Below are 12811 nucleotides of genomic sequence, written 5' to 3' on the forward strand. Positions count from 1 at the left end.
TTTTTGCCATACATCAACCTGAATTAGCCACAGGTATACCTATATCCCCACCCTCTTGATCCTCCCTCCTACCTCTCACCCTTTCCCACTCCCCTCGGTTGTTACGGAACCTCGGTTTGAGTTCCCTGAGTGCATTTCCATTGGCTGTCTACTTTACATATAGTAGTGTATGTGCTTCCACGCTACTGTCTCCATTCATCTCACCCTCTCCTTCCTTTCTCCGCCCCAACCCGTATCCATAAAACGATGCACTTTTTAATTCTGTCCTGAAGAAGTTTGCAATCTAGTGAGCAGTAGATGGGTAAACACATTAACTCTTGCTCCAAGGTTCGAATTAAGTAAGGGTGAATAAGGACACATACAAAAAGCTGGGGTGGGGGTGCCTGGAGTAGGAGTGATGAATTCAATCTCTGTACTAAACAACAGCTGCTCTGGGAAGCTTTCCATCCATGAGTGGTTACAAGGAATGGCTAAAAGCAGGTGTGGGTGTATGGAGACAGCAGAATGGCCAGGAGGAGAAAGACAATGTCGTTTCTTATGTGTGCTTTGGTGCCAGAGGACGTGGAGCAGTGACAGCTAGAGGGTGGTTGATGACCACATCTGGGTGGGTTACTTTAGGCAGGATGGGAAGGTTCACACACCTATCTTCAGGCTTAATTGATTTCACGGAGCTCCTGGTGAAGCCCTGCATTTTTGTGGGCATCTGTCATTTTGATGATGCTGCAGGTTGAATGTGGTAAGACTGAGCTTGTCTCTTTGCGAAATCAAGAATCTGAAAAGATGGTGTGATGCAGTCCAGCCTGCTGGGGTTGCTCTCATGTCTCCTCTTTGTTTCCCAAATCGTCATTGCTCTAAATACCCGAAATGTCTTCTCCCCACTCCATCCCTTTGTGAACCTTCTTCAGTTTTTAATTTCACTAGATGCTTATTCCAGAATCGACATTATGGCAGTCGCATATGGATGCTGGAATAAATTTATTCCACATGTTTCTAATTCATTTACACTTAACTCATCAAAATGCCCACCTGCTTTTTTTTTTTTTTATGAGGTAGTTAATGGCTAAGATGTTTTGTTAGCCTTTGAGTTGGCCTCTTAAAACATTTTCTTTTTTCTTTAGTAATACAAAGCCATAACCTGTAAAGGGAGCATGTATTCCATTAACTCTTACTGGGCTAGAAACTTAGAATGTTACAGAGTTAAATGGCCATTCAGCCTCATTATATTCCCTTTCCTCCCTTCCTTACCTTTCTCTACAGCCAAAGAAATAGATATGCAAATATTTAAATAAAATTCACATGCCGTTTGGTCCAGAAACTTACATTTAAAAATGTACCCAGCAGGGATAGATGTTCATTGCAGCATTACGTGTAGTAGCAAAAACATAACTATCCTAAATGTCCACAAAGGGAGGAATGACTGAATAAGCATCAGGTGCAATCACAGTGTAGACCACTGTATTTAAAATGTTTATGTAAGTGTATCTTTAGGTATTGGGATGAATTACATCAAGTATCAACAGAAACAGAGAACAATTTTTAACATATGATACAATTTTAATAAATATAAACTCACTTTCACCTGCTGTAAACAGTTTGAAAGTCTTCTTTCTTTATGTGTGTTTTTATAAAAAAATTAATTAAAAAATTACTTATTTATTGGCTGCACGGGCTTTTCTCTAGTTGCAGTGAGCAGGGGCTACTCTTTAGTTGAGGTGCATGGGATTCCTATGGCAGTGGCTTCTCTTGTGGAGCACAGGCTCTGCGGGCTTCAGTCGTTGTGGTGCATGGGCTCAGTTGCCCCATCGCATGTGGGATCCTCTCGGACCAGGGATCTAACTGGTGTGCCCTGTGATGTCAGGCAGACTCATAACCACTGGAACACCAAGGAAGTCCCTATATGGATAATCTTCAAGAATGGTAAGGGAGGAGGCTTCCCTAGTGGTCCAGTGGTTAAGACTTTACCTTCCAACACAGGGGATTTGGGTTTGATCCCTGGTCAGGGAGCTAAGATCCCATATGCCTCAGGGCCAAAAAGCTAAGGCATGAAACAGAAGCAATATTGTAACAAATTCAATAAAGACTTTAAATAATGGTCCATGTTAAAAAGAATCTTAAAAAAAGATTATTCTTATAGACAAACAAGCACTGAACTTTCATGTCTGGTTGCCACTTACCCTCAGCTTAGCCTTTTCTTAGTCCACCTTCAACACAAGATGAGGCATGTTAATTTTAACCATGCATCTCTGTTTGCCCTGCAATTTTTAGAAATTGACTTTGGTACGGTCCTGTGTGCCACCACCTTCATCCTTCTTCGCCTGCAACTAACCTTGGGAAGGGCTATGAATTGTTTATCCAGGTGTGCAAAACCACAGTAGTTATTTCTTGATGGTTTTAGGAGGACGTCACTGGTACTAGTGGTAAAGAACCCACCTGCCAATGCAGGAGACATAAGAGACGTGGGTTCAGTCTTTGAGTTGGGAAGATCTCCTGGAGGAGGGCATGGCAACCTGCTCCAGTAACCTTGCTTGGAGATAGCATGGGCAGAGGAGCCTGGTGGGCTGTGGTCCATGGGGTCCAAAGAGTCGGACATGACTGAAGCGACTTAGCACACATGCACTGCTAGATTAGCCCTGTCACCGATTTACTCTAGCTGTCTTGTTTTGCTGTTAGGGCATGTAAAGACTGCCACTTGGCAAAGAGAAGCTGGCATATTCTAGTGTTGCTGAATCTTGCTTTTCATGCATATGTGCAGAGGATAAGAAGAGAACACCTGTGTAGCTTACAATTAAGTCTGCTTTCTTGCTAAGTCCAACTTCCACTGAGCTCATTCACGGAGCATCAAACCATTGAAGTGAAAAGAGGAAAGAAAAGAGAGCTAACGGCAATTAAATGCATTTCATCTGTATAGTAATCTACACGGGGAAATTATTATTAGTCCTGCTTTACAGAAGAGGAAATTGAAACTAAGAAAGTTTTGCTAACCCGCTCAAGGTCCCTCCAGGAGTCAGTGAGGTCCCGTTCTTTCCATTGTCCTAGCTTACCAGCCAATGTGTAGGGATGTGAGTCCATGGGAGCCATTTGGTGTGGGTGATTTTATGATTTTTCCCAGGAAACTCAGCCAGAGCTCCCCAGTTGTTCCACGAAGTCTGTCTTTTAGGTTAACTGAATACATCTCTACCCATGTCTCTGTGTATGCTGCCTCTGTTCCTCAGAAGCTTTCTGCGGGTATATAGGTCACACATTCCCAGGACATAAATCAGTCAAGCAGGCAGCTTAGAGATCCTTATCCACTCAGACCTTTGACCTTCGCTTGTGTCAACCAGAATGTGGGTGTAGAGAGCCAATGTAGGGACTTGGTGTCTTGGAGGAATGGAAGAGGAACCCCCAGGAGGTGTATGGGTGCCGACACGGTGCTCTGGGGTTCAAGTCCTGCTGTAGCTAGGGGTAGACTGGTGTCTACCAGTGGGGAAGGAGGAATTATGTTGGGGAGCTGTGCCTGAAATTGGCCATTCTGGACTGTGCCCATACTTGGCCCAGTTGCATTCACGAGTGTCACTTCCACTCAGTTTGCAGAATCCACTTGGGCTTCCCAGGTGGCTCAGCAGTAAATAATCCAACTGCCAATGCAGGAGACAAGGGTTTGATCCCTGGGTGGAGAAGATCCCCTGGAGGAGGAAATGGCAACCCACTGCAGTATTCTTGCCTGGGCAATCCCAAAGACAGAGAAGCCTGGCCAGCTACAGTCTATGGAGTCACAAAAGAGTTGGACAAGACTGAACAGCTAAACAACAACTTGCGGAATCCACGCGATGGAACATTCTGTTTAGCCTCCTGAATGTTCCACTTCTTCCCAGGCTGCCCGGGATGTCCCTGAGCATCAGCCTATCACAAACGTGCTCAGGTTTTCTAATCCCAAAACAGTTTCTCAAAACAGTCCCACATTTGGCAGGCAGCTATTTCTAGGTCGACAGTACACGCAGTTACGTGATACCCATCTTACAGACTTATTGGTCTGGGGGCTGGGTTAAAGAAAACAGCTATTAGAAGATGCATTCACTGTGGTCATGTTTATACTCCTTTTGTCAACTAAAATGTGTTTGTTTAAACACAGTCTTTGGTTTATGACAGTCATTACTCCCTCTCAGTAGCAGATAATGTGCTCAAATTTCACAAGTGTATGTAAATGATCCAGGGTGGCTGGGCAGCTGTCTTCAGTCAACATTTTCACATAGTGATAATTCTCAGGAAAAGAAAAAGGCATACTTAATACATAGTGTTATACATTATCTGCCTTCTCAGTAACCCAAGTGGCCCCCCTCCATTGTATGTGCTCATTTATCATTTCCCCTCTATTTTTAAAACCTAAATTCAATTTTTTAGCCAAAATGTAAATAGGGGGCTAGATGATTTCATAACTTCTGTGAGAATGTGAAATGGGAGTGTGTAAGTGCTTGGTGGAATGAAAGCTCTGGGTACTGTTTTGTTGGAAATCAGGTCATATATTAAAACAAGGAAAGACAGGGAGCAGCTGGCTGGAGTATATTTGGTCTCACTTTTCTGCTCTCTGGTTTGCCTCTCAGGAGACGCCCCGCTTCGCTGCACACACAGAACCCAGCCTGTGTCCTGGTGTAGCCGTGCTGTTCTTTCCTTAGGGACACACATCAAACACTAGAAACACAATATGGTGTCTCACTGTGATTGTGTTTATTTACGATGATGGCCTCCTTGAACCCTCCAAACATTTATCAGCATCCCAGAGGCCTCGTGGGTATCTCCAACACCAGAAGGTGCTCTTTTCACTGAGTGAAACCGTTAGTCGCTCAGTCATGTCTGACTCTTTGCAACCTCATGGACTGTAGCCCCTCCAGGCTCCTTTGTCCATGGGATTCTCCAGGCAAGAATCCTGGAGTGGGTAGCCATTCCCTTCTCCAGGGGATCTTCCCAACCCGGGGATCGAACCTGCATCTCCTGTGTCTCCTGCATTGGCAGGAGGGGTCTTTACTGTCTGAGCCACCAGGGAAACCTACTGGGGGAGTACAATTTTGTCACTGAACCTGCACCAGAGTATTGGGTAAAGATTCCTGAAATTATAAACTCTGGTGGTTAGAATGTTGCCTTAAATCACTACCATTCTTCTGAAGTTTTTTATTTTGTTTGCGTTTTTTTAATGTGAGGTTTTCATTGGGTTTAAACTTTGTGGAACCAAATACTATAAATCTCCAAAAGCCATTTTTAAATACCCACAATTGCTTTCAGCCTATAGAGACCAGGATTGTCAAAAGAATAATTTTTCCCAATGGCACCCCACTCCAGTACTCTTGCCTGGAAAATCCCATGGACAGAGGAGCCTGGTAGGCTGCAGTCCATGGGGTCGCTACGAGTTGGACATGACTGAGTGACTTCACTTTCACTTTTCACTTTCATGCATTGGAGAAGGAAATGGCAACCCACTCCAGTGTTCTTGCCTGGAGAATCCCAGGGACAGAGGGGCCTGGTGGGCTGCCATCTATGGGGTCGCACAGAGTCGGACACGACTGAAGTAACTTAGCAGCAGCAGCAGTAATCTGTAAGGTCAGGGGAAGTCTAATACATTTTTAGTAGGATTTGCTTTTTTAGAGACTAACAAGTTGATTCTAAAATTCAACTGAAAAAATTAATTAATGACAATAGCCAAAAAAGTTTTGTAGAAAGAATAAAAAGGGGAAATTTGTTCTATAATAAAACTCCCCAACACCCCACAATAATAAAAGTGGAATGGTCTTATAACAGGATCATATATTATTAGTTCAGTAGAGTCCAGAAACAGATACATGTATATATAAAGTAATCCATCTATTTCTAAGGCCCCTTAGGACCCAGTGTATCTGTAGAATTCTACTCAATGACAACTGAAATCTGATTACAGAAGCCTTGAGCATGAAGATCTTTAGTTTTTTTTAAAGGAATATATTCAAGGATTTTACCCAGTACACCCCTAAAATGTTTTTCAGAAATCCTCTCAAAGTAGTCTTCACTCTCCCCAAAGTGCAGACTCTTGGCAGCCCCCTCAACATCTGCCCGTTCTGTTCCACCTGGTTTCCTAACTCTAGCCTCCCCAACCCCACCTCCTCCTGCACACCCAGCGCCCTCATGTAGCAGCTCTACACCTGTTTATAACCATACTAACAGAGGGCAGCCCTTGAGAAGGCTGGTTCTTGTCCTAGTTTGGCTGCATTTCTACAAAGCAGGAAGTTCTCATACTTATGGTGACTAAAATTCCCCAGTAGACTCTCAGAATGCTGATAAACAGAAATTCCCAACTTCATTTCTTTAGGAACTTAATGTCTCAAAGCTGTTATTTTAAGTAATGGACTAGTCAGATTTGGGGAATTGTTGGCTATCTGTTTAAAGTGACATGTTTATATTTTACCAAATAAACACTTTGTAACTATGGGTTTCAGCAGATTAGAATATACATTATTAGATTTAGAACTTACGTATATTTGTGAATATGTGTGTGCTAAGTCGCTTCAGTCATGACTGACTGTGCAGCCCTATCTATGGACTGTAGCCTGCCAGGCTTCTCTGCCCATGGAATTCTCCAGGCAAGAATAATGGAGTGGGCAAGAATAATGGAGTGCCAGGCCTTCCTTCAGGGGATCTTCCTGACTCAGGTATGGAACCCGTGTCTCTTAAGTCTCCTGCATTGGCAGGCGGGTCTTTACCGCCAGCGCCACCTGGGAAGTCCATGTTTGTATATACACAGGGGCAGTTATGGAAGTTTACCTCTAAGATTTGGGGTTGAAAACTGAGAGGGGAGACCTCTATTTTATATATTTCCGATTATTTTAAAGTTCTTTTATAACAAATTGTGTCACATTGGTAATGAGAAACAAAGTAGTGAATTTTGCCAGTGGTCCAGTGGTGAAGAATCCTCTTGCCAATGCAGGGGACACAGGTTTGATCCCTGGTCCAGGAAGATTCCACATGCCTCGAAGCAACTAAGCCCGTGTGCCACAGCTGTTGAAGCCTGTGCATCTAGAGCTTTTGCTTAGCAATAGGAGGAGCCCTGCAATGAGAAGCCTGCCTGCTACCAGGAAAAGCAGCCCCTGCTCACTGCAACGAGAGAAAGTCTTCATAGTAACAAAGACTCAGTGCAGCCATAAATAAATAAACAATTTTTAAAAAATAGTAGTATAAGAAGCTTTTAGATCATTTCTTTTTGAAGAAGCAGCATTTCATAATGTATACAGATGCAAAACCACTGTACAAGGTGTCCTACTTTTTCTTATTATAAAATATCATTCCCAGATTCTTTTCTTTATTTTTTTTAATTTTATTTTATTTTTAAACTTTACATAATTGTATTAGTTTTGCCAAATATCAAAATGAATCCGCCACAGGTATACATGCGTTCCCCATCCTGAACCCTCCTCCCTCCTCCCTCCCCATTCCATGTAAAATATCATGTATGAAACGAGTTGCCAGTCCAGGTTCGATGCAGAGAGATTCTTTTCTTTAAAAGAAAGAAGAAAACCTTAAGTGTTAGCCTTGTCTGGATAGTTATTGGAAATAGTAGCCCTTGATGATTTATTGTTTAACAACTTTGTGGTTTCTACTGGGTCTTATCAGACATGTGGTCAAAGAACAGGAGAAGTTACCTGTTTTCATAGTTGTGACTGGGGTCCAAAAACAGAAGCCTGGAAATGAGTAAGAAGAGAAGTGCCAGCCTAGAGGAGAGGGCATACACATAGCACGCAGGAGCTTTTGTGAACACTAAACAAGAATGAATGTTATCTGGCTCAGATATTCGCCTTGCTCTTGTAGTGAGTTGTTGGGGCTGGGCTGAGTCCCAAAGGGCACCCCAGAACTTCCTGTTTTCGTCATATATCAAGATGGGCTCAGGATGAAAGGTGCTTTCATGACATTAGTATGAAAGTGAACAAGTGAAAGTGTTATTGGCTCAGTCTTGTATCCTCTATCCATGGGATTCTCCAGGCAAGAATACTGGGGTGGGTAACCATTCCCTTCTCCAGCGGATCTTCCCAACCCCGAGATTGAACCTGGGTCTCCAGCATTGCAGGCAGATTTTTTTTTTTACCATCTGAGCCGCTGAGGAAGCCCCATATAAGAGCTTGAAGAGTTCTTCGAAATTATCTCCTTTTACTCACTTTACAGCTGATAAAACTGAGGCCCAGAGGGATAAAATGATTTCCATAGGTAGTGATAGTGACATTTTAAACACAATTCTATGGAATAATGGAAAGGAAGGACTTTTTCACTTGCGCCTTAAAAGTATCAGCAAATAAGAAATGGTGCAGCCGTCAAGCCACTCAGCCCTCAGCCACTACCCCCGCCCCTTGGTGAGCCTGAGGAAACTCAGGAGGGAGACCAACAGGCTGCAGTCTGCCCACTACCCTTGACCACAGCAGCTGCCCCCAGCGGTGCACCCCGAGGGGGCTCAGGAGAAGAAGGAACCGATACTGGCCCCAGATAGCTGAGGTGCATATCAAAGGAATGACTTTAGTGAGTCCAGATTTGTTCTTCTCTTGTGTGGAAAAGTGCTAAATCCATTAACGTGAGATGTCTGTGTTTTCTTTCTCCCTCTCTTTTTAAAACTTTTATTGGAGTATAGTTGCTTTACCATGTTGTATTAGTTCCAGCTGTATAGCAAAATGAATCATCCATATGTATACATATATCCACTCTTTTTTGGATTTCCTTCCCATTTAGGTCATCATAAAGGACTGAGTGGAGTCCCCTGTACTATACAGCCGGTTCTCATTAGTTATGTATTTTATACATAGTAGTGTATGTATGGAGAAGGCAATGGCACCCCACTCCAGTACTCTTGCCTGGAAAATCCCATGGACAGAGGAGCCTGGTAGGCTGCCGTCCATGGGGTCGCTAGGAGTCGGATACAATTGAGTGACTTTCCTTTCACTTTTCACTTGCATGCATTGGAGAAGGAAATGGCAACCCACTCCAGTGTTCTTGCCTGGAGAATCCCAGGGACGGGGGAGCCAGGTAGGCTGCCGTCTATGGGGTCGCACAGAGTCGGACACGACTGAAGCGACTTAGCAGCAGCAGCAGCAGCAGCAATGTATGTATATCAATCCCAATATCCCAGTTCATCCTACCAACCCTTCCGCCTTGTTGTCCATACATTTATTCTCTATGTCTGTGTCTCTATTCATACTCTGGAAATTTAAGTTCATCTGTACCATTTTTCAAGATTCCACATATACATAATCTTATAGGATATCTGTTTCTCTCTATCTGACTTTACACTGTATGACAGTCTCTAGGTCTGTCCATGGTTTTCTTTAGTTAATAGTAATCCTTTGATGTTGTGACCACCTAGTCTTTGTTGCAAATATTCCTATATATCCTGGCTCCTCCCTTACCTCTTCAGAGCAGTCCCTTGGAGCTCTCTGCAAAGATGCTCCTGGGCTTCATGTCTTAAGAAAGTCCCTAAAATATAAAACATAACTCTCAACTTTTAGGTTGTACAGTTCTTTTCAGTCAACAAAAGAGAAAACATATTTTTGGACAGGAAAGGTCTCCTCTCTTAAAATTCAGAAGAGGCACAGAACTGTCTGGGAACTACCACGCCCCACTACCCCAGCACACCCTGGGGCAGACATTGCTAATCAACCCCAGCTCTCTTCCATCAGCTGGACTCTGACCCAGCCTGAGAATCCTCCTTAACAATAGAGCTGGAGGCAGCCACTATAACAGATCTGAATTTTCATATGAATTAAAATCTTTTGGGCCCCTCTTTTCTAAATGATGCATCTGTGTGATTCATGGTGTGGTAACTGCCCCGTAGTTCAAGCCAGAAGAACCTATTTGACTCCTGAATGTGCTTGTTTCTAGCTCTGTGACACCATCTAAGTCTTTAGCCTTTCTGGCCAGAACTGTTTCCTTGTCTTTGAAATGAAGGAGTTAAAGTAACTTTTAAGCATCTTTCTACCGCTGAAAAATGTTTTGATTCAAGGTTTGTAGACTTCCCAGGAAGAATTTATGCTTACAACCATATATTTTTTATAAAGACCGGAGGTGGTTCTCAGGTACTTTGTATATTACGAATCTCTTTTGGATTCCTTAAGTCTTCAGTTCCTTGCTTTATCTGACTACTTCCTTCCATCTGCTGTGTCATTGACCCATATCTGTGAAACCAAAATTTAGAGATTCTAAAGGAAGAGATGAGGAAAGAGTCATTTAAAACCAGAGGGATTTTGGGACCCTCTTCTTTGTCGTGTAAGACTTGGATGTTCTCACCCATTAGGCTGGTCTAACCTGCATGTGCTCTGCCCACCCAGCCTTCCCCATTTATACCCGGTTGTGAACAGGAGGCCCTGCCAGGCAGACGGGTCTCACTGTGGGGTCCTCTGGGATCTCTGGCCCACTTCCCCTGCCCTGCCCCTATGTGACTCGCCTCTCTGTTTGTCTTCCAGGCCCCACTTCCCTCCGGGCATATCCCCTCCTCTCGGTGATCACCCGACAGCCCACAGTCATCTCCCATCTGGTCCCCACCACCCCGGGAATCGCCCAGGCTCTGTCCCGCCACCCAGCCACTGAAGCTGCCTCTGCGGAGGCCCCAGGCGAGAACCACGGCAGCAGCGAGTCTGAGACGGAACAGCCCACGCCCCGGCAGAAAAAGCCCCGCCGGAGCCGCACCATCTTCACCGAGCTGCAGCTCATGGGCCTGGAGAAGAAGTTCCAGAAGCAGAAGTACTTGTCCACCCCAGACAGGTGAGGACACGGGGAAGGGACTGTTCCAGGTAAGGCCCTTGAGAAGGGAGACTCCTTGTGCTCTCAATGTGGCACAGAGGGCCACAAGGACTGTTCTAGGGTTTGTGCAGGACACTAGGGCAGGAGTCTGTCCATGCCTCGGCTCAAGTAATCTCAGCCTTGGTAAACAAAAGCCAGCCCACCTGAGTGCTTCCTAGGTGGTGCAGTGGTAAAGAATCTGTCTGCCAGTGCAGGAGATGCAAGAGACCCAGGTTTGATCCCTGGGTGGGGAAAATCCCCTGAAGTAGGAAATGGTCAACTCACTCCAGTATCATTGCCTGGAAAATTCCACAGACAGAGGAGCCTGGTGGGCTAATTATAGTCCATGGGGTTGCAGAAGAGTCAGACACGACTGAGCCATTAAGCACACACATAGCTCACCTGAATTCATCATACTTAGTCCCAGAAGCCTGCCTGATGCTGAGTTTTTACTCCTCACTGCATCTCTGTATGTTAACTACTGCAGTACAACAAGCATGGGGAAAGTGAAAGTTGTGTCTGACTCTTTGTGACCCCTTGGACTATACAGTCCATGAAATTCTCCAGGCCAGAATACTGGAGTGGGTAGTCCTTCCCTTCTCCAGAGGATCTTCCCAACCCAGGGATCGAACCCAGGTCTCCCACATTGCAGGCAGATTCTTTACCAGCTAAGCCACAAGGGAAGCCCAGCAAGCTTGTTTACCATACAACAAGCATGGTAAAGCTTAGCAAATGGTTGCCCAGGCGCTCAGCTGGGAAACAGGTTTGGTGTTTAAAACCACTGACACTTAGGATCAGATGCACTGGGACTAGACCTGGAGTTGAGGTCCATGATCTTCCCAGGCTTCTGCCCACCCTCCAACCCCCAACTGGCTTAGCAGGCACACCTGGCTTCTGCATGGCAGCCTGGATTAATGGGGCTGCGGAGCTGTCAGATGTCCTGATGGACTTGACAGGTAGCAAGTCAGAACCATTTGGCTGAGACCAAGGAGGATCTGGATGAAGGTCTCTTCTTTAAAGCCTTTTGAGATCTTAGTGAGGGTGGCTATGACCCCTGCTTTACTCAGAGGCTTCACTACCTCCCCACTTTCTTTAATTTAGCATCTTAGCAAAGAAATATGCTGCAAGAGTGTATGTTCTACCTTGTTCTTTCAAACTCACTCTGGAATGACTGGCCTAATGTGTGACCCTGTTTATTGGAAGGATTTTCCAGGTACTTTTGCTCTTTCTTTGCTTACTGCCTTGTCTATTTCAGGTCTGACCCTATTAAAGAGAAGGAAAGGAAACTCAAATGCATTTCAAGCTGTTTATTAGCTGCTCGATAAAAATTTGAGAGAGGAGCCTGCAAGTCATTGATTAAAAGGGAATTTGTTTACTGATTCAGTTAGTTGAGCTCCCAGCAGCTGTGTGCAAGGCATTGTGGCAGGGATTATGGGTCCAGAAGATAGCAGACAAGAGATCTGCTCTAGAGGAGGTCATGGGGGAGGATGTGGCTGCAGTAACCACATCACGACTTGGGGTGTGGATGCCAACATGTTCCCGAGGGCTCCAGGAACACAAAGGTATTGCTGAGTGTATCTGGTGGCAGCTGGGAAGCCTTCTCAGAGGAGGCAGCACTTCAGAAGCACTTTGATCCCAGGAGGGAGACGGCATCCCACAGAGGGAACAACCTGCGAAAGGCACAGATGTGCTGCTGGGCATGCTGAGTGCCCTGCAGGTGGTCAGATGTCTCCAGCTTCAGGAGTTGGGGGGTGGTGTGTGGGGGGAGATGAGGCTGCAGAGATGAGAAGGACCCTGTATGTCTGACCAAAAGATGTGGACTTTGTTGTGCAGGCTGTGTGTCGGTAGCTGTGAAGAGCTGCGAGTGTTGTGGCCAGATTTACGTTTTATTTTTTTAATTTTTTATTTATTAAAAAAAATTTAGGCCATGCCCTATAGCATGTGGGATTTTAGCTCCTTGATCAGGAATCAAACTTGGGCCCCCTGCATGGGGAGCATGGAGTTTTAACCACTGGACTAGCAGGGAAGTCCCGAGATTTACATCTTGGAATCCTCA

At 44.9% G+C, this 12811-nt stretch overlaps 1 protein-coding gene across 1 annotated transcript in view; it reads left to right on the forward strand.

The window, feature by feature from the left end:
- Positions 1-12811, forward strand: part of BARX2 (BARX homeobox 2) — an 81190-nt gene that overhangs the window by 55723 nt on the left and 12656 nt on the right. Inside the window, exon 2 of the mRNA XM_006072389.4 lies at positions 10440-10737. Coding sequence (XP_006072451.1) covers positions 10440-10737 — 298 coding nt within the window. The remainder of the gene's footprint in view (positions 1-10439; positions 10738-12811) is intronic.

This window comes from Bubalus bubalis, chromosome 5 (assembly GCF_019923935.1).
Source record: "Bubalus bubalis isolate 160015118507 breed Murrah chromosome 5, NDDB_SH_1, whole genome shotgun sequence".
Taxonomy (NCBI): Eukaryota; Metazoa; Chordata; class Mammalia; order Artiodactyla; family Bovidae; genus Bubalus; species Bubalus bubalis.